This window comes from Terrapene carolina, unplaced genomic scaffold (genome assembly GCF_002925995.2).
Source record: "Terrapene carolina triunguis isolate 2854851 unplaced genomic scaffold, T_m_triunguis-2.0 Scaffold706, whole genome shotgun sequence".
In the NCBI taxonomy this organism is placed as follows: domain Eukaryota; kingdom Metazoa; phylum Chordata; order Testudines; family Emydidae; genus Terrapene; species Terrapene triunguis.
Genome location: NW_020665057.1, coordinates 1681397 through 1707172, shown reverse-complemented (window position 1 = coordinate 1707172; position 25776 = coordinate 1681397). Strand labels below are relative to the sequence as shown.

The window sequence follows — 25776 nt, the reverse complement described above, 5'->3', positions numbered from 1 at the left end:
GATGGGCACTACATTAGCCTTTTCCCAGTCATCCGGGACCTCCCCCGATCGCCATGATTTTTCAAATATAATGGCCAATGGCTCTGCAATCACATCCGCCAACTCCTTTAGCACCCTCGGATGCAGCGCATCCGGCCCCATGGACTTGTGCTCGTCCAGTTTTTCTAAATAGTCCCGAACCACTTCTTTCTCCACAGAGGGCTGGTTACCTCCTCCCCATGCTGTGCTGCCCAGTGCAGCAGTCTGGGATCTGACCTTGTTTGTGAAGACAGAGGCAAAAAAAGCATTGAGTACATTAGCTTTTTCCACATCCTCTGTCACTAGGTTGCCTCCCTCATTCAGTAAGGGACCCACACTTTCCTTGACTTCCTTCTTGTTGTTAACATACCTGAAGAAACCCTTCTTGTTACTCTTAACATCCCTAGCTAGCTGCAACTCCAAGTGTGATTTGGCCTTCCTGATTTCACTCCTGCATGCCTGAGCAATATTTTTATACTCCTCCCTGGTCATTTGTCCAATCTTCCACTTCTTGTAAGCTTCTTTTTTGCTTAAGATGCTTTTTTGTTTAAGATCAGCAAGGATTTCACTGTTAAGCCAAGCTGGTCGCCTGCCATATTTGCTATTCTTTCTACACATTGGGATGTTTTTTTCCTGCAACTTCAATAAGGATTCTTTAAAATACAGCCAGCTCTCCTGGACTCTCATGTATGGAGCAAGGCTTTTCCAGCAGTGATGTTTCTGTGACAACATTCTTCAGCATGTCTTTCCTTTAGCACCCTGAAAATGAAAATACAGGATCTATTAGGAATCTCAAAATCATGGAAACTTTAAAAGGAAAATGGGTAGAAATGGATATCGTACTCATCAGACCGAAATATGTTCAGTTTTTTTAGAACTCCTTTTTTGAGACACTAATGAAACAGCTTATTTGGGTCAGGAGACTATGAAATTACAGGTTATTAATTCAATCAGTGTGTAATTGATATTGGTTCATTTTCATTTTTGCTGATAATCATTAAAATGATGATAAAATACTTTAGGGAGTTTCTTATTTTTTTTAAGTTGTCATGGAGATAGCTGCAGGCTGTAAACATCAAGGAGGGAGAGAAATTGTCTCGGGTAGCCCAATAAAGGTAGAATTCAATGTATTAAAAATAAGCAAAGAAAAACTTAGTTTGAACATCAGGAAAGTATTTCTGATTATGGTATCTGTGGAGTAGATTGTCAAGGAAAAGTAGTGAGTTGAGTCAGTTGAAACTGGACTGAACAGAACATTATAAAATATATTGTATAGAATAATCTTGCACTGGTTGTGAGGGAATATAGATAGATTACGTGACGTAAAGGCTTTTCTCAACTTTTTGTCATCGACCTTAGAGGTTTCTTGCAAGATATATCTATTTACCCAGGCTTTCTCTGAAGAGATACATTGAGTTGTGGGAGGGCCTGGGTTTTCCCCCCTCTGATGGATGAGGGATATCATTTTTTTTCTCTCAGTGTTAATTTAGGTTATGTGTTGCATTGGGAAGCATGCCTGGAGTGTTACAGTAGCTGTACTTTAAATCATAAAAAAATTCAATAAACACATCAATGTAATGACTTTCTTCTGCTTTTAGGCAATGGGGACTTGTTGCTCTACTCATGAGTGTATGCAAAACACACCGTAAAAGCCATAAGAACTCTGTTCACTAATGGACAGAGTCTTCCACCTTTACTCATATTGAGTAGTATATGGCTTCCATGTATTCTTATTGAAAGCAATGGAGCTACTTGCAAACCATGAGTAAGGTGGAAGAATCTGGCTCATAATGAAGAAGGAATGGCTTAAAACACTAAAATTGAGGAAATTAACTCTGGGGGTGTATGTGCACGTGAAAGTTGAGCTCATCTGGGGCGTAGCTGTTTTGGTGACACCTCTGGTATTCATGTACAGTGAGTAAGTTAAAAATTTCTACCTCGTCTGCTGTTTAAGACAAATAATTCCATCTGAACCAAAGTGCATGTGAGCTGAAAATCATTTATTGTTTAAGTGTAGAAAAATATTTGCTGACAGGTTTTGTATTTCCTTTTTCTTGCTCTATAGATTTGGCAGGATTTTATGTTTGCATGTGCCCTTTACCCAACTGACCAGAACTACTTAGAATCAGTAAGAGCAGAAGTTACTCATCAGGTATGTTGTTCAATAGTGTCAAGGACCCGTATTTCCATATGCTTGTATTGACTAACTGTGTAGTTCTGTTTAGTTTCTGTTACTCATTGTCTGACATGAGTTTCTTTAAAGACTGCAGTCTATTGTGCACTCAAGTAACAAACACACACACAAGCAAGAAAATGGAATGAGGCCTGTAGAGAAGCAAGGCAGAACACGGTGGGCAGAGGAATGTCGAGGTCATCCTTGGGGTAACATGGGGTCCCCCATCCTGTCTTCCTACTCCACATCTCACATCTACTTGTACATGTTTTAGGAGAAGAGAAGATTATATATTTTACAGGCCTGGGCCATGTATCATTTCATTATTAATTTTTTTAATTTATTTTTTTGGCCAGGCAGGGAAGTTGTTTTTTCGTGGGTTGAAAAAAGTGTGATCTTATAGGCCTTGTGGAGAAGTAAAGATGAAAACACTACATATTTTGTTCTTTTATAGTCTACCAAAAATGTGAATTTCCAGTAGTTTCAAAGATGTGCAAATTTAGGACTTGGTTCTACAAACTCATGAGTAACTTTATTCATGTGAGTATTCCCATTGAAGTCTGGATGATTACTCATGGAGTAAAGTTACTGACATGTCTATTTTCAGCATTGGTTCCTTATTCCCATGGCTGCAATAGTACTGTATCCTTTGGAATCTTTCATATTTCTTGTCATTGAGATCACTTCAGCAGGTGGAGAAACCAGCCAGTATTGTTTAAACTCTTTGCAACTTGCATAAACATTACAAGGTATCCTGTTAAAGGGAAGTAATTGAATTTTAATTTTGCAACCGTGATTTCTATTTCAGGTGAAGAGATTAAAATCTCACCCATGCATCATTTTATGGAGTGGAAACAATGAAAATGAGGCAGCAATTGCAGGCAACTGGTTCTCTATACCACACGATAAGATGGAAGTTTATATCCTAGACTATGTGAAGCTTTATGTGAAGAACATCCAAGAAATTGTTATTGCTGTAAGTGAAATTTTCAGGGCCATAGCCCCCGCCCCCAAATTGTCTTGCAAAAGGTTTTAAACTCTGCAATTTGGGCAAAATTTCCTTGAGTTGTTTAAGGGAACAGATTTACAGAGGCTGTATGGACATGCTGACAACAATACATAAAAGCCAGGGTGAAGGCTGCTATGATTGTGTTTTACAGATTCTCATTGCAGTTTTTGCAGCTTTTCTCCTTGTTCTGGAAGTTTTAGAGCGTCGCTTGATGTCATACATTGGTACCTGCTCGTAATGAAGTTATTTACAGAGAAATTCTGCTTAGAATGGAGTGGATTGAAAATCCCAAATTGCTGGACTTTCACTTCTTGTGGGTTATGTATAGACACAGAATCAGGGCTGGCTCTACTGTTTTTGCCGCCCCAAGCAGCGCGCTGAATTGCTGCCGCAGACGGCGGGAGCAGTCCGTGTGCCCTTAGGGCGGCATGCGCGTTTCCGTGTCGGCGGCAGCTTCTGTCTTCAGCCGGAAGACAAAAGCCGCCGAATTGCCGCCGCGGGCAGCTGAACATAGAAGCTGCCGCCAAATTGCCGCCGACACGGAAACACGCGTGCCGCCCTAACAGCACACGGACTGCCCCCGCCGTCCGCGGTGGCAATTTGGTGCGCTTCTTGGGGTGGCAAAAACACCCGGACTGCTGCCCCTTGCAGATTGCCACCCCAAGCACCTGCTTGGAATGCTGGTGCCTGGCGCCGGCCCTGCACTGAATGCAAAAATGAGACTTGTCATTTGCCACCAGTGCCCACTGATGCAACTCCACTGACTATGGTAGGAACGTAAAGCAGGTTTAGAGGACATGCTGGTAAAATGGCCTGCAGCCCATGTACAGTCTTTCTGGCACCAATAGAGTTACATGTGATGCGAGACTTGCCTAAAATTCTCAGTGTGGATGCAACAGTAATGAAACTCATTTTAATCAGGTTCCACTGCAGTAATTCCAGATTAAATGCTGCATTCCAAAGGGATGATTAAATCCTACTTTACCTTTGTTTTGGCTGATCAGAGGATGAGGGAGAAGACTGATGAAAAAGAACCTGTTAGAGGGATAAGGATGAGTATAAGAATTCCTCTCTCCCAGTCTTGCTGCAGCAACTCTCAGTAGGAGATGAAGTCAAGCTGGTTTACCTATTCCCTTCTTGGAATGAAGGCATGGCCTTTCAGAGAAGTCCCCTCAACATCTGGCAGTGCCCCCTACAATTGCAGGGGTCGGAGGGAACTTGCCACCACTTGTGGTGAAGGGCTCTCTCTCTTCTTGCAATGAAACTCCACTGTTTTTTGACTTTAGAGAGAGAATAGACTGAAAGTTGCCTCTGTGACACCAATAAAGAATAAGTTGCTCTACATGGCATTTCATTCCTGAATAGCTATGCAGAGAGTAATGTCTGAACCACAGATGAATGCTTTGATCTCTCTAGTTAGCTAAAATATACAATATGCAGTACAGAGATATGCAAAGTGAAACTGACATTCTGCCAGTTAAAACATTTCTCTTCTACCAAGAAATATGAATTTTCTACCCTGCAGTAGCAACCCCCTTATCCCTGTTGCTTCATGGTTCACAGGCTACTTTAGAGTACGATGATGTTGGACTAAACTGGTTTTACTGGCTATGCTGAAATTACAGTAGACGCATACCACCATGAATTTACATGCATCAACCCAAGATTTTCAAAGTGTAATCTAAAAACAATATAGATGTTGTCATTAGTGATTGCATGCTACTGACTTTAAGGAGCTTGTATGGCCATTCTAGTCCTGGAAATTTAAGGGTACAGGAAAACCCTAAGGGGGGAAACAGGTAAAAGGGGAAGCTTTGAGAGAAACTGCTCAATAAGGGTCAAGCTACTGATAAACCGAAATGGCTGATGTGTTATACTCGACAAATTTCTGCCTTAAAGCTTAAATCTAACAAGTTTGTATCGACTACATTGCTAATATATTAACACATCTATGTTTTACAATTACTGTCAATGTTAATCTAAATTGTAAAATGAACTCAAGAATAGCATAGACCTGTTCGCCACATGACACAACAGGAAGTGTCAGCAGTTTTGCTCCTTCCTGAATCACAGCCCGGGCTCCATCGCGGATGCATTCCTGCTCCCATGGGGAGACCATGTCCTTTACATGTTTCCACCCATTCCGCTCGTTCACGGAGGGAACAAGCTTCAGTGATATTGATAGCTCCAGCTTGGCCTCGCCGTCACTGGTACACATCGCTTCCTGAAATGTCTGTGGAAGCCCCAGTCACCTTGCCGCTCTTCCCGGACTTATTGATCCAGGATCACGGTTGTCTCCAGCACCTGAACCTCGAGTCGCTACACCTCATGGCATGGAAGCTCCATGGCTGAACCCGATGGAGCTCTCCTGTTCAGACCTAGTCAGACAAGTCCTCCTTGGCAGTAGAAAACCCTCCACCAGGGCTACGTACCTTGCCAAGTGGAAGAGATTCTCAATCTGGTCAGCGCAACACAGTTCATCACCCATGCTCGCCTCTTTACTGCTTATATTGGACTACCTTCTCCACCTCAAGCAGCAGGGGCTGTCCATGTCGTCAATAAGGGTTTACTTGTCCGCTATATCGGCCTTCCATCAAGGTGCTGAGAGCTGGTCAGTCTTTGCCAACCCTATGGTCAGCCATTTCCTCAAAGGTCTCAACAGGCTATACTCGCAAGTCTGACAGGCTGTCCTGGCTTGGGACTTCAATCTGGTCCTTTCCAGACTGACGGGGCTGCCCTTTGAACCACTGGCGATATGCTCCCTGCCCATACAAGGTGGTGTTTCTGGTAGCAATAACCTCAGCCAGGAGGTGTCTGAGCTCAAGGCCCTAACATCGGAGCCTCCTTACACTGTGTTTTATAAGGACAAGGTTCAGCTCAGGCCACATCCAGCTTTCCTCCCGAAGGTTGTCTCCCAATTTCACATGAACCAGGACATCTTCCTCCCAGTGTGCTATCCTGAGCCGCACTCAAGCAGTAGGGAGCAGAGGCTTCACTCATCGGATGTCCGCAGAGCGCTAACCTTCTACATCAAGAGAATGAAACTGTTCCGAAAGTCCATTCAACTGTTTGTGGCCATGGCAGACAGGATGAAAGGACTTCCAGTCTCCTTTCGCCGTGGATCACATCCTGCATCCGTGAGTGCTACAACCTGACAGGGGTACCTGCCCCTCCATTCACAGCGCACTCCACCAGGGCGCAGGCTTCTTCAGCTGCATTCCTGGCGCAGTTTCCCACTCAGGAAATATGCAGAGCAGTGGCGTGGTCCTCCATACACACTTTCACTGCGCATTATGCGATTACCCAGTAGGCCAGAGATGATGCGGCCTTCCGTAGAGCTGTGCTCCAGTCAGTGGACAGTTCCCACCCCGCCTCCAGAATTTAGGCTTGAGAGTCACCTGGTTGGAATTGACATGAACAAGCACTCGAAGAAGAAAAAATAGTTCCTTACCTTCTCGTAACTGTTCTCAAAATGTGGTGTTCATGTCCATTCCAATACCCACCCTCCTACCCCTCTGTCGGAGTAGCCGGCAAGAAGGAACTGAGGGGGTGGTGGGTTGGCAGTGCTCTATATTGAGTGCTAGGAAGGCGCGACTCCAGGGGGCACCCAGGCTGACATGACGGATGCTGCTATGGGAAAAAACTTCCGGTGCCCACACCTGGTTGGAATGGACAGGAACAACACATCTTGAAGAACAACAGTTACGAGAAGGTAAGTAACTGTTTTTTTTCTAGGTTTCTATCATTTCTATGATCATGTACACAAATTGGGTTACTGTGCATGCAGATGGCTTAGTGAAATGCTTCTCGTAGGCATTTTATGTCACCTGATTTGAATACACAGTGTCTCCAATCCAGTAAAGCACTGAAGCATCTGCTTCACTTTAACCATATAGATAGATAGATTTTTAAGGCCAGAAGAAACCATTACGACCTTCTGTGTGAACTCCTGCATAACACAAGCCATAGAATTTCACCAAGCAACTTCTCCATCAAGCCCATTACATCTGGCTAAGCTAGAATCTATCACTTGGAAAAACATCCAGCCTTCATAACAAGGCTTCAGTAATGGAGAATGTAGCATATCCTTAGATAAGCAGTTCTAGTGATTAACTGTTCACACAGTTAAAAACAGTGAATGGAATTACTGTACTTGTATTTAAACTGAAGCCTATGGCTAACTGCTTTGCTGTATTGGAGCTAATAATGGTAACTGTGAATGTAGAACCAGGGGCTTCCCTTACTGAAAATTTGTCCCTAAATGTTTTATAATTGCAAAGAAACCCTTCAGTATTTGGCATGGATAAGATGTAGCGTGCAGTAGTGGTTAAATATATGTAATTTGAAACAACTCTAAATCTTGCCCTTCATAAAGTTGCATCTGGCCTAAAATGCACAGCCAGGCCAAACAAAGCCAAAGCACAGTGCCACAAACAGACTGTAATGACAGCATACCTTGAATGTATTAAGACTAAAGCTTGTTGGTTGTCTGTAACAAGGGGGGGGGAAAGGGAAAAATCTTACTTTTGCAGCATTTTTTTGCAGTGGCAATGCTAATCATTTTACTTAAAGGAACTGTCTCACCACACAAATGTTAATGATTATTTTGTTTATTTTCCACTAGAAGTGCTTTAAATAGCTGTTACTAATAATGTAGAAGCATTTAAAGATAACAAATCCCTTGATCTGAGGCAAGAGAATCCCTTTCCCCAAGATTTTCAAAACTGCACTTTAGTTTCAAATTCCTCTCCACTCAGAATGAAGCCTACATTGTACTAGCAGATGAGACTAACAAGCTTCCATGGGCAAGAAGTAGGTGGATTCCTTCTGCTTTGTAACTTATTAATTCACACCTAGAGTTGGGTACTCTGAGGAAAGTCTCCACTTTCTGTCCTGGGCTTAATAAAGTACTAGTTATGAATTAAGGGCCAGATTGTGCAGTTTTTCACACTGCTCACAGTAAGGGGCAGTGCATAGCCTCAGTGCCCCAGGGGGACAACTGGGAGGCATTGTGCCTCAAAAGAAAACAGTTCCTCTAGTGGTATCCCTATTGCACTATGAGAAGAGGAGGTAATTTGTGACACCACTCGAACGGGGTGCAGTATATTCCTCCCTCATAAATGTGTCCAGCCAGTTTTGCTGATTTCGGTACGAGGGGGCACTGGAGCCCTGGCATAGTTTTCTCCCTGCCCACTTCTTCAGTGGGAGCATCTGGCTGGTACCTGTGGTATCTGAGGGCCTGATTCGTGTAGCGCTTACATGGCCATGAAGGGGAGGAGGAATTATAGAAATAGAAAGCAGTAGTACATCCTGTTAGGCCTCTGATTCCAGGAATTAAAAACGATTAAACGTGAGGGAGGAGATGAATGTCAGGGCACAAAAGCAAAATATTTCCTAGGCAGTGACTCAGCAATTTGGCAAAGGCATTTTGGTTTCACTTCCCAAAGTAAGGTCTGGATATTGAAATGTTAGAACCAATCACTTTATTGTGGTGTGTTTTGTTTTGTTTATCCAGGAGGATAAGAGTCGTCCTTATATTACATCCAGTCCCACAAATGGCAAGGAGTCTGTTAAAGAAAGCTGGCTCTCCCAAAATCCTTATGACACCCATTATGGTGACACTCACTTTTATGACTATCTCAGTGACTGCTGGAACTGGACAGTGTATCCTAAAACTCGGTTTGCCTCAGAGTATGGATTTCAGTCCTGGCCCTCCTTCAGTACATTGGAAAAGGTAAGGCAAAGCTTCCATTTTCATAGCTTTCCCCCTCCCTGTTCCCTTTTGGTCTTGACAATGAATCACTGGCCAAGAAACTCTGGGTCCCTGACTATATTTGAAATGACACACATTCCTTATTAAGAGGAAATGTAAGGTGTAATCAGGGCCGGTGCTACCATTTAGGCCAACTAGGCGGTTGCCTAGGCGCCAAGATTTGGGGGCGCCAAAAAGTGGCGTCCCCAATTTTTTTTATTTTTTTTTTAACAGCGTCCGCTGCGCTGGGAGGGAGAGGAAGTCTGAGCCGCCGCCGGCAGCCCAGGGGTTCCTCTGGGTCAGCGCGCTGCCGGCAGCCCAGGGGTTCCCCTGGGTCAGAGCTGCCGCACGAATCCCCGGGCCGGGGGGTGGGGAGCTGCCACGGGGGGGGGGGGGCCTCCGGGGGGGGGGGGGGCGGCCGGGGGGGGGGGCGCCTGGGGGTGGGGGGGGGGGCGGGGAGCTGCCTCAGGGCTGGGGGGGTGGCACAAGGTGGAAGTTTCGCCTAGGGCGCGAAACTTCCTTGCACCGGCCCTGGGTGTAATATGAGGGGTAGAGACAGAGTGGGATGTACATCTTTCCCTTTTTAATACATTAAACTTGGTTCCTCTCACTTTAGGCAAGATAAATACCTACAGTCCTAATTTATTACCATAGGCCATTCTTGCTGTGTCAGAGTCCACCACATTGCTATAATGTATTATAATCTATCAATGTTTTTAAATTTTCTTTTCCAGTTTTAAACAATTGGTGACACATTCTTGAACTCTATAAACACAGGCTCTTGTATTGATTGACGTATTAAGACACAGATTGTTGAATCCGGTCTCCTCACATCACAAACTTAACTCTTGATTAACCAACTGTTACACACAGCTTCGACCTCCATTGGATCAGAACCAAAAATATATTGAGCATTGTTGCTTGCTGTAGTAAAAGCAAGCTGGCTAGTGGCCGATTAGTGAGCCTGTCTTTTATAATGTGTGCACTGTTGTTGTATCTGTGTCAGTCCCAGGATATTAGAGAGACAAGGTGGGTGAGGTAATATATTTTATTGGACCAGCTTCTGTTGGTGAGAGAGACAAGCTTTCAAGCTTACACAGAGATCTTCTTCAGGACTGGGAATGTCACAGCTAAATACAAGGTGGAACAGGTTGTTTAGCATAAGTAGTTAACACATATTTCAAGGGACCATTCACGGTGAAGTGGCCTGTTAATATCCCTCCAGCCATAGGAGGGAAAGGAATGGGGAGAGGCAGTTGCAGGGCAGAGGGTTGTTAGTGGGTTATAGATTGTTGTAATAAGTCCTAAATCTGGTGTCCCTAGTCAGTCCATGATTTTTAACAAAGTTATGAATTTAAGCTCCCAGGCTCGTCCACTAACAATGACCCCCTCCCCCTCCCGGCTCCCCTGGAGCCCTCTCCCTGCAGCTGTTTCCCTCCTCCCTTCCTTTCCCCTCTCCTCGGCCACTGACTCCGTGAAAGCTTTGTGGGCCAAATTCAACTGTAGGACAAATAAGTGAAGTTCCACAAAACCAACAGAGCTACTCTCGCTTGTGTGCTGAGCCCTCTGAATTTGGCCCTGTGTTCCTTGGTCTGTCCATCTGTAAAAGAATATAACACCTACTCCAGCGGGTGTTATGGGCTTCAGGACTTAAAGGTCCTTAGATGAAAGGCACTATAGAAATGTAAAGTATTATTTTAAATACTCTAGGTGATAGCAAGGGGCTGAAATGGATATTATTTACCTTCTTGCCATTCAGCAATTGCTAAGTACCTGGTCCCAAAGATCAAGAGCAAGAATGTTTTGCCATTTCTTTATGATCTGTTTTCAACCTTTTCTGTGTTTTCAAAAGGTCTCCTCTACAGAGGACTGGTCTTATACAAGCAATTTCTCCCTCCATCGACAGCACCATGCAGCTGGTAACGACCAAATGCTTCATCAGGCTGGACTTCACTTCAAGCTGCCCCAGAATACAGATTCCCTAAAACTGTTCAAAGATACAATTTACCTCACTCAGGTAACCATGTGTCACAATCTGGTGGCAGATACTTCTATCTAATACAGCCATCGTTGTTATTAGCAGCTAGAGGGCCTAGTCTGGGTCAGTATGTTAGGCGCTGAAGAGACATGTAATAATGATAGTCCTTGCCCTGAAGAATTTACAATATAATTTAATATGGGTAAGTTTTGTGTGTCCCTGACCCTTTGCAGGGGAGAAAACGGGGCACGAAAAGCCTCTCCAATTTCCCCTCCTCCCACACCAGGACTAGTGATCATCTCAGGGGATACTTCTTTCATGCAGCACAAATCACTCCAGAGAAAATGGGAGAGGCAGGAAGAAGTTGGGCCTTGACCCTCTACACTGACCCACAGAGCAGGTTGGACTCACTGATTGCAGCAGGCTAGGGAAAGATTGTACCTCCTCGACACACAACACCTTGCTGAGATCCCCTTGGAACAGCACTACTCCTGTACTGTCTTTGGGTCAGAGTTGTGCCTTTCAGGTACAATCTAGCTCAGAGAGAGCATGTAAAGCCTTGTCTGTCTGTCTGTCTTTCTCTCGCTGACACATGCAAACACACACACAATGTTTTGACAGTAGTTAACCAAATTAAAAATAATATTCTTTTTAATATATTTCCTGAACAAGGTTATGCAAGCCCAGTGTATAAAGGCAGAAACGGAGTTCTATCGGCGTAGTCGAAGTGAGATAATCAATGGAGAGGGACATACAATGGGATCACTCTACTGGCAACTTAATGATATCTGGCAGGCCCCTTCTTGGGCTTCTTTAGGTAAGTCTTCCAGTTGCCATCAGTGAAACAGCTAATTGTGCTTTTTAAATTTATTTTTATTATCTATAACTTTTTTCATCAGAAATACCAGTTCAAGAAATAAGGCTCACTATTATTGCCTGGATAACTTTACAAGAACCAAACATATTTCTAACCATCTACTATACATCTCAGCAAACTGGTTTATAGGATAAGCCTGATACTAAAACTGAGCAGGGATGCAAAGCTGTTAGTCTTGGTATGTCATCCTCCTCAAAAACAAACAAAATGAAGAGGAAACAAACCTTTTAGTGTATCCACTCCTTAGTGTTTGTTTCAGAGTACAGTAACCACCAGTGGTAAATGTAGATCCAGGAACCTTATAACACAAGACAAAGATACCCTATAATTCTTTCAGTGATGCAGGCCCTAGTTTAACTTTTATGTATTTTAAGTTAAGCAATATTAATGTCTTTTGAGTAGAAGACAATATTTAAAACAAACAAGCATAATTGCTATGGAGTGGTAGCTACACTGTAGTTAAGGCTGAAGCTAGCTCCTCATTATAAACCTAACTTTTCAACATCCTCCTAGCTTCCCCAGAAAGAAATTGATCTTCCTTAAAGCTTACATGACACATCTCATCCAGGATAGTTTTTCTGAGGAGTGTGGTTAAATTCAAAGATTTTTTTTTATTTTTTTTTTTAATTTTTCCATCTTCAGAGTGGCAAAGCCTAGAAACTCCAAACTAGTTTAAGTATCAGAGGGGTAGCCGTGTTAGTCTGTATCCACACAAAAAACGAGGAGTCCAGTGACTCCTCTGAAGTGGGTTTTTTTTTTTACCCACGAAAGCTTATGACCAAATAAATCTGTTAGTCTTTAAGGTGCCACCTGACTTCTCATTGTTTTTGTACAAACTAGTTTTGTTTGTTTGTTTTGGTGTTGCTGCAGAGAAGTGCCTTTTAGTATTGTGGGAAAGGTTAGAAAGGCCTAAAGAGTTGTTTTTAATGGATATGGAGAGCAGTGTTTTTAGGGAAACATACCAATAAATGTGGGTTAGCTATAATTACATAAATGTGTAAAAAAAACATATATTCATTCAATAACCTGAAAGATTATGATGTTTTTTCTTAGTGATAAAAACACCTAATTTCTCAGTCAATGTGTGTGGAACTTTGCAGTATGTCAAGACACACTAGGACCAAATTAGTTGAAGAATCTTTAGTTCTAATTAAATAGCATATAATGTCATCTGTATATACGCAACAATGTGTTTTATTTCACAGCATAACATTGGGCCTAGTTTAGGTTGAGTGCAGATGTGTAACTTGCTTGGGTAATAAATAGTAAGTGAAGGAGAACTGCATGGTCTGAGTGAAGTGGCTGCATTCCATAACTGCTCAAATCTAGGCGAGCATATTTTGAGGTTTAGGGGTTTTTTAAGGTAGAAGGACTGTTCTGTGGAAATATATAATACGTGTACCTAGTTGTTATATGATGCTTATCTTTACATTTCAAAGCATTTTACAAAAGAGGGCAGTATCATTATCCCCAATTTACAGATGGGAAAACTAGAGGTAAAGTGACTTGCCCAAGGTCATCCAGCAGGCTAGTGGTAGAGCTGGGAATTGAACTCAGGTCTGCTGAATCCCAGTCCAGTGCCCTATCTATGATTTCAACCTCAATTATTTCTTAATTATTGTCGTTATTATTGTTTAGTTTACTGATATATGCTGCAGAGAAGAAGTTCATAGTTAAACGTTGGAATATGGTCAGTTTATGAAAAGGAGGTAAACATAGTTTTTTCTACACCTGCCCCTGGGTCTACCTGCCAAATTTTGTGGTTTTACAGTGACATCTTCTTACTTCCTAAAGTTTTTCTCTTCCCTTTTCTTGTGTGGAAGACTTCCACCTCAAAAACCAGAGGAAACAAACTAGTGAAACTGTCTTTAAACAACATGCTGTTTTATCTTGGCCTCATGTCCAGCCTTAACACTGAGGTTCTTGGACTCCATGAATTTATGCTGTAGAAACATAATGTTTGTTTATCTGGATTTCACTATAATTGACACATTCTTACAAAATAAGTACCTTAAAAAGGAGGAGGAAAAAAACTTAGTAATATGTCTCAATGTACAGTTAGATGCATTGACAGATGATCTGATGTGATGAACATAAGCATGATTTTTTTTTTAAGTACAGAACAACTAAGGTTATCACAGCAAATGTCAGAAATAGTTTAATTAGTCATAGTCTTGTTAATGTCAATTTTCAGAAAGGAAGCTCAGCAGAGATACAGCTGTCCCTTTGTTTCATTTTTATTTTGTCAGTGGATTGAGGAAAAATTTAATTTTCATTTAATTAGGCGATGCGGTAGAGGGAGTTTTGAAATGCAAATGTTGGAATTATGCAAAACCTCAAATAAATTAGTTTTCTTTGCACTTCAAAAGCACACTTCTGCATCTCTTTAGGTTGCACAGTGGCATCGTTGATGAATACTTCCTTTATTTAGATTTGTTCTTTCATAAATGGAGTGCCCTGGAGGGGTTTACATCATTTCCCATATGAAGTGGAAGTGTGTTCCTTCTTGGAATGGGGAGAGAATTGAGAATTAAATATTTGTTTATATATTAAAAATATTTACCTGGAAAGTAAGAAAACACAGTGAAGCTGTCTTGTCTGCATGTGAGTCTCTGCCTCCCTTCAGAAGTCAATGTATTTCCAATCCTCAGTGACTGGATTTTGAATGTTTGATTATGGTTTTGGAGCCACTTGTGCTGCATTGATTGCTTTAGCATCTGTGTGGTGTGTTTTCAGTGAAGAATGCTAAGCTGTAGCAGGAATTTCACCACCTTCCTGCACAGATGTCACCTTGAGGTATCTGATTCAGCTATCAGGAGTTTCACAGATTGCTGAGTTTTATTGGTTAGAAGTGTGGGTCCAATACTTACAGTGTCTAGTGAGCTGAAACCACAAGCTTTAAAAAAAAATAGATTTAAATTTGTGAGATTGGATGTGAGGAAAGAACTTAGCAGCATGTTTCTCAGGTTGTGTTTAATGGCGTTGAGCAATTAATTTAGAATCCATTACAGTGAAGAAAGCTATTTGCTCTTATTCTAGCTGTTAGATGAAAAGGCTTCAGGGAACAGTGAAAGATCTGGGCAGTGATGTCTTATTCCAGAGTGAGTCGTCACCTCTTGTTCTGATCGTTGATGTTGTGATATAAAGTACAGTCCCTGTTGTGTATGTCATAATTTGGAAGAGAATTGGGAACTCAGATTTAATCAACAGTTCATTTAAACACAGAAAGCTAGTCCCAGGTTTGTTTTAAACAGCTTTTGCCCCATGTCATCCGTGCCTACAACAGGAATGGTTAAAGCCAGACATTTTCACACTGGCTGCTCCCTCCCAAGATTTCTCACTGCCATTTTTACATCAAGAAATCTGTCTCCTGATTAAGTTAATCTAGACAGTCAGGCTTTAAACACTTGAGCTGTCTGCTTTGCAGCCAGCATGAAGAGGGCTCATCTCTCAATTCTACCAAAAGTCACTTTCACAGTTGCAGCAGCCATAGTAATGGCTCCAAATAGTCTGTGATTCTCGGCTGCAGAATTAACTGTACAATCCATCCTTTGCTGTGGAACTGTGCTCCAACCTGTAAGCTCTTGTCTTGTATTATTTAAAAAACATTTATTTGGCCTTTGGTTACAGGGAAAAACAACACTTTAAAACACGGAGAAGGTGTATCTGATGCATTGGTGTCTGCTTGGGTCTGCAGAGAGCCTGAAACAGTAGCTGGGGAGGAGTGAACTTCTCCCAATAATGTCAATGAGATGTGAAAGCCAACGATGAGTTTAAATGTCAGCATTGTTAACAAGTTCATTTATGATCAGTTTTGCAGAAACATCCAGTTAATGGGTTTTATCCCCCAATTGTGAGCCATCTTGCACTTCCCACACCACTGTATACACACCACCTGGATGTCAAAACCACCAGCTTTCCCCCAGATGATTTCTGTGATGCAGTTGTGTTATCAATTCACAAATCTGTGGCATGTTGAAAAGTGAAAACGTGGGTTTAGCATAAAATAAATTGAATTTAATATCGGGGGATGCTCTTCGATATGCTTCATTTTCATATTTTAATCCAATAAAAGCCTACATTTTCAGAATGTAAATGAAGCTGCTACAGAATTTCCAATCTGTTAATTAGCGTGCCATGGAAATCATGGACCTTACCACAGAAATTAGTCTGAGCCTGTAGCAGACTCTGCTCAAAACCTATGGCTAAAGGCACCTGTTGCAGAGACCGCCAAAATCCCTGAGATTCTCATGGCAGTCTTGAAGGCTTGAGAACTCCACTGCCTCCTTCCACTCAAAAGCCTGAGGCTAAGCAGGGATGCCCTTTTCCCAGACAATGCCAATATATTTTTCTTTGCTGTCTAAAAATCTAGACTTCTATTTTAGAGACAAGAAGCTGCCACACATTTTGCTTTGTTTTGGGCAAGCTTCTCCCAGTCCAAGCCTCCACTTTCTCTTGTTCATTCAGCTTTTCTGAAGGCCCACAAGAAGCATGTGTGATTTAAATCAAACCAACCACAGAGTTATCCCCATCTCTGAATTTTGCCAAGGCCTCCTGTCTCCTGTGTGTCTGCCATTTAGACTGTAAACTGTTCGAAGCCGGGATTATCTTTGTTTACTATACAGCACCAACACACTGTCTGAGCTAAACAACTTATAATAAAGTTACCGGTGACTTGTATGTTTGAAGAAGCTCTATGAAATGTCTGGTACTGAATAGCGACTAGGCTCAGCAACCCTCCAGAAACCCTTTTCAGATTTCACCCCTTCATGCAAGTCAACAGCATTATGGTAAAACTGAAGTTCTTCCCTGTGTTGTCAACCTGCATTGGCCATGCTTTGGTGTCATAACTTAGAAACCAAGGCTGTCTAAGGGATAGTGCCCAGGATACTGAAATGTACAATGTTGTAAGTACTTCTAAACAAGCACCAAAGCAAAGCAGAAGCTTTTGGTTATTGCAAATATCTTCCAACATCATGAGCTATGTTCGTATTATATAAGAAAAGCCACAAACCAAAATTGGACAGAGTATAATTTTCTTTCATCATAAGGTTATGCAGACAAGTTAGTGCCTCTTTTTAGTGATATGCCAGTGGCTAGGATCTATGGCTGAGCAAGGACGGAGTTAAAATGTTAACATTAAAATATTGACCTAGATGGGAAAGGAGTAAGGAGAAGATGGACATCGACACAAAGATCCACATTTTCAGAATGCTGCATAATGCTCCACTGTGGCTGGCTCACCCACCATGCTGAGCTTTATACTAGGGTTTTGGTGGTATTTGTGAGGAGACGACATTTGATGGTTTCTCTAATCTGTGAATGGCTGAATTTTTGATAGCATAATAAGTAATAAAGTACATCTCCCCCTAAACTGGCAAAGTAAACTGGAACATGCACATACAGTATGTGCAAGTATTTTATTTAAAAAAACCCAAGCAATAGAGGTAACTTCTACAGATGGGCCTAATTTTGAGTCTGCTTGGATTCATGAGTTTGAAAGTCTGACTCAGGCTTACAGGTTTATGTTTTGTTTAGGAAGAGTTGCAAAAACTGATCAAGAGAATGGGAAGAGGGAGATTCTGATGAAAAATGAAATACAGTAACTCCTCACTTAACGTCCTCCCGCTTAACGTTGTTTCAAAGTTACGTCACTGCTCCATTATGGAACATACTCGTTTAAAGTTGTGCAATGCTCCCTTATGACATCATTTGGCTGACTTTACAAGGGAGCATTGCACAAGTTCCTCTTCTCTGCCTCCTCCCCCTCCCTTCCTCCCTCACTCCCAGCGCTTCCCCCGCTGCTAAACAGCTGTTTGGCAGCACTTAGGACTTTCTGGGAGGGAAGGAGGAAGGGAGGGAGGGAGTGAGTGGGGAAGCTGCCCCCCCGGCCCCGGCAGGCAGGGCGACCCGGAAGGCAGGAGCTTTAGGGGCTGCAGGGCTCTGGCCTAAGGGGGCCCCGGGGCCCTGGCCTGCAGCTCTAAAGCCCCTTTCGGAATGCGGCCTTGCGAGCACAGGAGGGAGTGCAGCTCCCAGAATCGTGGCCATGGGAGCGGTGCTGCGCTGCGCAGAGCCACCTGCACACCCTCTGCACCAAACAGAAGCTGCCCCAGGTAAGTGCTCTGCACCTCCTGGCTGCCCCAGCCCTGACCCTCCTCCCGCACTCCCACCTTGAGCGCCCTCCCGCACCCTAACTCCTTCCCAGACCCCGCACCCCCATCCTGAGCGCCCTCCCGCACCTAACTCTCTCCCAGACCCCGCACCCCACCCTGAGTGCCCTCCCACACCCTAACTCCTTCCCAGACCCCGCACCCCCACCCTGAGTGCCCTCCCACACCCTAACTCTCTCCCGGACCCTGCACCCCCAGCCCTGAGCGTCCTCCCACACCCTAACTCCCTCCCAGACCCTGCACCCCCAGCCCTGAGCCCCAGGGGTAAGCCAGGGGCACCTCCCCACCACAGTACAGTACAGTACTGTACAGTATATAATACCTTTTGTCTGTCCCCCAAAAAATTCCTTGGAACCTAAACCCCCGCATTTACATTAAATCTTATGGGAAAATTGGATTCGTTTAACATCCTTTCACTTAAAGTTGCATTTTTCAGGAACATAACTACAACGTTAAGTGAGGAGATACTGTAGCATAGGCCAGATTAATCTCTCATTAACAGTGGTGTAAATCTGTAGTAACCCTACTAAAGCCAATGGGTTACTCTGGATTTGCAACAGCATAACTGACAGCAGATTTTTTTCTAGCTGTACATGCTATATACACGGTACACACTTGTGCCAGTCCTTTGTAGTGGTGATTCTTCTATCCCTATATATAGCATTTATGCCCTTTTTTTTTTTTTTTAATTGAATTACCCTGAGAGGAATGTTTGTAGAACTCAGACTGGTATTGTGAACTTCAAAATGAATCAGAGAGATTTGTAAACCCAGAACACCACAAGATTTTTCTCAAAACCTTTTATATTACACATGGCCCAGTTTATTATTGAATGATTTTTTTCTGGGTTACTTTGCTATTCTGGTAAATTTCATGGGGAGGGTTTGAGCAGCACGTCACTTCCAATTATTACTACTGTCAACTTATGTAAAACAATTGAATTCTTGGTCACCACACGATAGGTCAGATTGTCCTGGGTCCTTGTTTGTATATAGAAAGGGGAGAGAGTGGGCATCAAGTGCCTCCCGTCTTTCTGTGTTTGCCCTACACAAGATCCAGGGACAGTTGCAATTACTGTGCTTGAGGGAGTGCAGGAGCTGCTTCCTCTCTGCGCCCCTAAGGTTGCAGATCCTCCCCCAAAGGGAGCAAGAAAAGGTGTGGAGAAGCCAGGACCATAGCTCCCACCTTCCTCTCCCCCAGACCCTGGTGTGGGCCAGGCCCACCAGAAACGGGGAGAGGAAGTGCAGTATTGTAACCTATGCACTGGGGCGGGATCATGTCCTGCATGTTCACAGCCAATCTCAGACTGTGTCTGAATCATGCTTTCTTTAATACTCAGAGTATGGGGGAAAGTGGAAAATGCTCCATTACTTTGCCCAGCATTTCTTTGCCCCACTGTTGCCTGTGGGATATGAAGATGACGGTGTGCTGTACATCTACGGAGTGTCGGATCTTCATTCAGACTGTGAGCTGACGCTCCAAGTAAGTGCCGCCTTTTGTCTGTCAAAAGATCACCTCCTGCTAGGGAAAAGAATAGAAAAATATAAATAAACGCTTGGTTATGGAACAACGATCCAGTAAGTCCATGTCCAGCCCTCCCCTGCACCAGTCCTTCAGCTTCTATGAGAGCCTATTCGGAATGTCATTGTGGGCCAAACTGAGTCCTGGTGTAAATGGGTGCAATTAATCCTCTTTGGTCTTGTTTTTTAGACTGAGAGTTCTTTGGGGGCAGAGATTACCACTAACTATATCTCTGTACAGTGCTTAGCGCAGTTGGGCTCTAACCTGTAGGTGCTACCGCAGTGTACATGGGATCATAGAATTATAGAAACATAGGGCTGGAAGGAACCTTGAGTCTTAAATTTTAAATGGTAAAGAAATAATAATAGCTCCACTAAAAACATGGTCCAGATGTAAAAGGCGATTAAGTTTAAATACAAAACAAATTTAAAATTTTCATCTTGTAACTCAACAGATTCAGGCCCTGGGTGCATTGTTGTTGTTTATTTTATTTTGTATGATTATTTATTATTACTGTTAGCCTTCCTGAACCACTACAGCTCTGAGAAAATACACTGGATTATTTTGTGGCTTGTGAAGCATCAACAGAACTGGTAACTAAGTTTCAATTGCAGGCCTCCCGTGCAACCCTATTATCTTAAAATTATGCCCCAAGCTACATCTGAATGATCCCACAGAAAGTTGTAGGATTATGCACATGTATATAAGGGCAATATTATGCATGGGCCAGAAAGAACTCTGTTTGACTTTCAGATTCCATGGTTGGTTTGTTTATTATTATTTATTATTTGTATGACAGTAGCACCTACAGGCCCCAAATGAGATCAGGGCCCCATTGTATTGAGTACTGTACAAAAATACATTGCAAAAGACAGTTCCTGAGTTGAAACATCTACAGCATAAATAGACAAGACAGACAAAGGGTGAGAAAGTAAGCAGGCACAGAATGGAGAAGTGACTTGTCCCAGGTCAAACAGCAGGTCAGTGGCAGAGCTGGGAATAGAATTTGAGTCTCCCGATTCTCAGTCGACTACCCTGTCCACAAGACCTTGCAGACTCTTTCAGTTTACAAGAGTGGCAGTATAAAAATAAACAAATGACAACAAAAAACTCTTGTAAGCTGCAAAAAAAATAATCAACATGAAAAACACAGTGCCATTTTTGCAAAGCCGCTTTTCAAAGCTGCACTTTGTGGAGTTGCTTATCTCTGGGCTGAGTTTAAGCCTGTGTCTGTAATTCCAAAGCTCTGGTGAAGTTAGAGAGGCATGTGTCTAGTATTCATTTCTAATGTAGATTTTTGATTAGCAGTTCAAGAAAATTTTAAACTTGTGAGAAAGAGTGATTAGGAGGAGCTTTAGGATCTATTTCCGGCTGCTGGCACCTCTTATGGTCGAGTGCCCCTTCATGCATTGTATGGTGTTAGGATTCTTTCACATCTGCTCTTTTGCAGTTACCTCATGCTAAAAGTAAGCCAAATGGATCACAGTTTTTGTATGGGAGGCCATTCCTATTGATACACTTTCCCAGAGGATCTCATTTGTATTTCATTGTGTTAACGCAATTCCAGGGATTCCCCTTAAAATCATTGCTTGTCATTTTTGTTGATCAAATATATTAAAATTCTCTGTACGAAAGCTCTAGGCACCTCGGCATGTCTCAGGTAATACAGGTCAACTTTAAATAAGCACAACCAGCAATTTCCTGAACCAGAAAAGGGCGGGGAGGCAATAAACCCTTACCCAACAATTCCAGTCCCTAAACACCTCAGTCCAGCCCCCCCTGGCATCAGCTAGAGAAGAGCTTTGCAGCATGTCAGAAAGATCAACATGTTCAGGCTATTTGAGACAGAATTGTTGCCTAGTTTAAATAATAAAATGGGTAATATTTATATTCATTATTATTTTAATCTTTGTGTTGTCTCTTCTTGTCTGGTGTAGAAATCACCTTGAGGCTATGTGCCATGTACTTCCAGGAAAATGTCTCATTCGATGAGTAACTGGAAAATCTGGGATGTGGGAATATTTTTGTAGAGGTATTGTTTTCTCTGTTAACAGTTTGACCCCTTAATGTCGCTCACAGGTCACTTTGCACCGGTGGAGTTCAATGGAGCCAGTGTGTACCCTTGCTAAAGAGGGTGTGACCCTTACGGCAGGGAGTGCTGCTCCAATTTACAAGGAGCCTATCAATGACCTGTTGAAAAGATGTGGGAATTGTACCAGGCAAAGCTGTGTCGTCACCTTTTACCTTATGGGAAAAGGCGAGCTCCATAGTCCTGGCAACTATCACTTCCTATCTTCGCTGAAGGACGCGGTGGGATTGGAGAAAGCACAGCTCAGTGTAAGCACCAGCCATCCTGAGTTACTTTCTTTAGTCCTGCCAAACTTGTCTGCTGTGGGGAGCTGGGGGTGGTGTCTATAATGTGATGTCTTTTGCTGTTCAGTCATTTGGCAGTAGCTTTTCTGAAGCTCTGCAAAGGAGTTCAAAGTGAGTTTTTCTTTTTCTTCTTCACTGAGCGTTTCTGAAAAAACGCCTAAACATCACTGTTCTTCCCCCCCCCCCTTTTATATGAAGGCTGCATTTCAGTCGATTGGAGTACAACCCACTTCTTTGATGCAGCGTCTCCTTCTTCATCTCTTTTGTTTGTCCCTAGTTAACAAATGGCACTGTGACAGGCATTCCAACTTGTGATTATTATCAGTTTCCAGTGTTAACTGCTGGTAATACGGTAAATGCCACACAACATACCAGTTATTGCTAATAGTATTACGATGGAATTGCCTCTGCTGTCCCAGGGATGCTGTGGCATGACTGACCTGCAACTTTGTATGGTTATTTCCGCATTATGCAAAATTCTGCACTCCAGCTGAGGAGTTCTGATTTGCATAATGGGTTTACAGTTACTTCCCAATATCTGTACAACATTTCAGTCCTTGTGTCAGCATGAAAAGCAACATAAGTGATATATACAATTATTTACTTTATTGGCTATTGCCCTCAGAAGTGCCTGCTGCCTTAGATTCTCAGACTCCCTTCCTATCCTGTTACCCTGACTACTGTTGCTGCTGCTCTCCATGCCTCCTTACTTGAAAACTCTTCCTCAGTAGCCACTGAAAAGACACTCTAAAAATGGCAGGATGGGTTTACACTGTGTTGTCTCTGTGATTCCAGATCAGATTTGTTCCGTTAACAAATAAAAAAGTGGGTCTGTTTCTCCTGTCACATCACTCTTACGCCAGCGTAACTCCATTACACCAACGTACATAGGAAAAGAATTGGCCTATTTTCTTTTTTCACACAGCACTACAGACTCAATCTGGAATCTGAAAAGATAGATTCTTTCTAGCTGGCATCGCCAATAATAAAAGCTCTGCAGTTAGAATTTAGTTTATGATTCTCTTGATTATGCAAATTCTGCTCATTCTCCCATAGCTGTGTTGGCTCTGCAGTGCTAGCAGGAGAAAAACATAACAACATTAATTTTGTCAGTAAAGTGAGCAAATATGATTTAGGGTATATGTACACAGAAGATCTGTTGAGTAAAAGGGTGGCTTTTTTCTGATCATAATCTCGTTTTTAAATATCTTTGTTAACACAAATGCTACTTTTTGTATCTTTGTTCTGGCACAGGTTTCACTGCAAAAGCTTATTTAAAATATACTGCAAATCTAACTGTGAAAACAGAAAAATCCAGAACATGTGGTTTCTCTTACAAACTAAAAAAAAATAAAAAGCAGTTTTTTAGTAATAAAATTTATTTAGTACATACTTAATATGTAACTTGCTGATTTTTAATATACTATTAATGTTCAGAAGAGAAATGTCTGTAAAAGAAAAATGTTGAGTGAAAACGTATTCTAGTTGTGGTTTTAGACTGTGCAGAGTGCTATTACTGAAAACTTTACAGTAAAACGTTAAACATATTTCTGAGATCTCTCAGCGTGCCCTATGTATCAGTTCTAAATATAGTTTAAAGACCCTCCTTTCTTACACTAGCAGTAGGTGACCTGCTACATTGCCCTGATTTACTCATCTTTTACTTCCACAGATTTTTATTACTGATATAGCAAGAAGGGACAACAACCTTAATATTTGAAAGTATGGGTTATGAGAAAAATGTGTTGCCACTGGGACAAATCTGTCTAGCACCTTGTGACTATGATAGGATTGCACTGGGTGTAAGTCAGTATAGAATTTATCCCATTATTTTTAGAGGAACTGTCCTTATGGAAGGTAAATAGTGATAACATTCAATAGAATTTTTAAATCAGCCTATAGTATTCTGTAGCAAGGCCATAAATCTCTGTTAAGTTCTGTAGGTTTTTGGGATGCTTTGTATAGAATCTTATCGGCTTTATCCCTATTAAATTATATAGAACATTCCATAAAGGAGGTGTAGAGGAGAAAAATAATTCTAACAAATGTATTTTCAAAATACATTCTGTTATACTGGCCTACAACTTTTACACTGATTGGTGCAGTTGTTTTTACTAAACAAACTTCTGTAATAATCCTAATTTTATTTTTCTTCCTCTTTCAGGCCGCTATTTCTCAGCAAGGTGACCTGTATGCTTTTGTTCTGCAGACCACAGCAATCACTCCTTTTGTTTGGCTGGATGTAGGGAATATACCTGGGAGGTTTAATGACAACGGCTTTCTCATGACTGAGAAGAGAAAAGTTGTGGTGTTTTATCCGTGGGAGCCCATCAGCATCGAGGAACTCAAAAAATCACTCAGCTTGACTTCACTGATGGACATTTACTGAGGAAATCTCATGTCCTTTATAGGAAATGTTTCCTGTAGTGGTAGCAGAATAGAAACTGGAAATCTTCAAAGGAGTATAACTAGGGCTCCATGTTTGTCACCGAGGTCGCGGAAGTCACAGATTTGATGACTTTCCGTGACCTCCATGACTTCTGCGGTGGCCAGTGTGGCTGACCCCAGGGCTGCCCAAGCAGTGACACACTCCCCCTGCCCCAAGATTTAGTCAGGGGTATAGTAAAAGTCATGGACAGGTCACAGCCGTGAATTTTTGTTTATTTCCCATGACCTGTCCATGACTTTTATTAAAAATACCCATGACTAAATCTTAGCCTTAAGTATAACTAAAGATTAAGAGATATAGCAGATAAACTGACCACAGAATGTGTAGCTCACGCTGTCATTTGTACATTCCTAGCTCTTGGTTTGATGAAAAGATGTCAACAGCAAAATTTACATATATTACATATCAGATGTCGAGGGTGAGGCTACTTTCTCAGGTAACTGAAAATATATATACCAAGGGATTCTCATGCAGCATGGTAACCAGGAAGTGAAGCAAGTAGGATCTGTGATAGTTTTAGAGCCCTGAATATCTCTCTAGCCTTAATTTTTCACATCTATGTTTGTATCCTCTGGATCTCAGGAGGGGGCGATACATTTCAAATTGATGTCTTGTGGGTTCGTCACAAGCCCCAGATAAGAACCAGCACAACCCTGCTGCTCTGGGAGCAGACCAGGGACCAGACAGTCACTTAAGAGTCCCAATCAGTCCCTGGTTCTCCTTTGATCTAATGGAGAAGTCACCTGTGTGATCCCTATTCTTAGTGTAGACCACTACCTGTCCCCTAGCGATACACCTGTGCCAGACAGTCTCTCTCTACCGATACACCTGTGCCTGACCCCGGGAAGGCCGCCTTTCCTCTCCGTGCTGCGACCTACAGCATAGGAGTGAGGGAGAAGAGGAGATTGTTGACAAAGGCACAAAAAATATAAAATGAGGAGGAGATGAGGCTGTGACAGCAACTGAACAGAACATTTTTTTTATTATTATGACAGAATTTGTCATTTGAAAAATTTCAGCTAGTTCTAGTACCCTTGGCAATAGCAAAGCACCCCTTCATCTCCCCAAGGAATCTAAATATGGTTTTATGTGAAGTTCCTGAGGTTTTTCACTATTCTGTTCTTCATACACAATTTTGTACCTTTACCCTGCCCCACTCAAACACGCCCCACAAGTTCAGAATGCAGCACTGCAGCGCCCTCTGGTGTTTATCATAGACTTGAAGGAACACCCCTGCCTGACTCCAGAACGTCACACTAGTGAGCAAGGCACTTTGCTGCAGAGTGCTGAGTTAACAAGGGCACTTAAACTTCCTGAGAAGTCTTTTAAATCAAAGGAGCCTTTTGTGAAGAGTTGGAATGAAGAGAGGATCTTTGCTGTGCTCTGTGAATCTGGAGGGCTTTTGTTTTGTGGTGTGTATTTTACAAAAGAGCCCGTTGTATGTTCCTACAGTATT

General features: G+C 42.4%; 1 protein-coding gene across 2 annotated transcripts in view; it reads left to right on the top strand.

The window, feature by feature from the left end:
- MANBA (mannosidase beta) overlaps positions 1-24424 on the top strand; it is a 68751-nt gene extending 44327 nt beyond the window's left edge. For both annotated transcript variants that reach the window (XM_026659875.2, XM_026659874.2), the window contains exons 10-17: positions 2084-2170; positions 3000-3167; positions 8716-8934; positions 10805-10969; positions 11603-11747; positions 19317-19459; positions 21578-21835; positions 24036-24424. In XM_026659875.2, coding sequence (XP_026515660.1) covers positions 2084-2170; positions 3000-3167; positions 8716-8934; positions 10805-10969; positions 11603-11747; positions 19317-19459; positions 21578-21835; positions 24036-24260 — 1410 coding nt within the window. In that variant the 3' untranslated portion in view covers positions 24261-24424. The remainder of the gene's footprint in view (positions 1-2083; positions 2171-2999; positions 3168-8715; positions 8935-10804; positions 10970-11602; positions 11748-19316; positions 19460-21577; positions 21836-24035) is intronic.
- The last annotated feature ends 1352 nt before the right edge of the window (positions 24425-25776 follow it).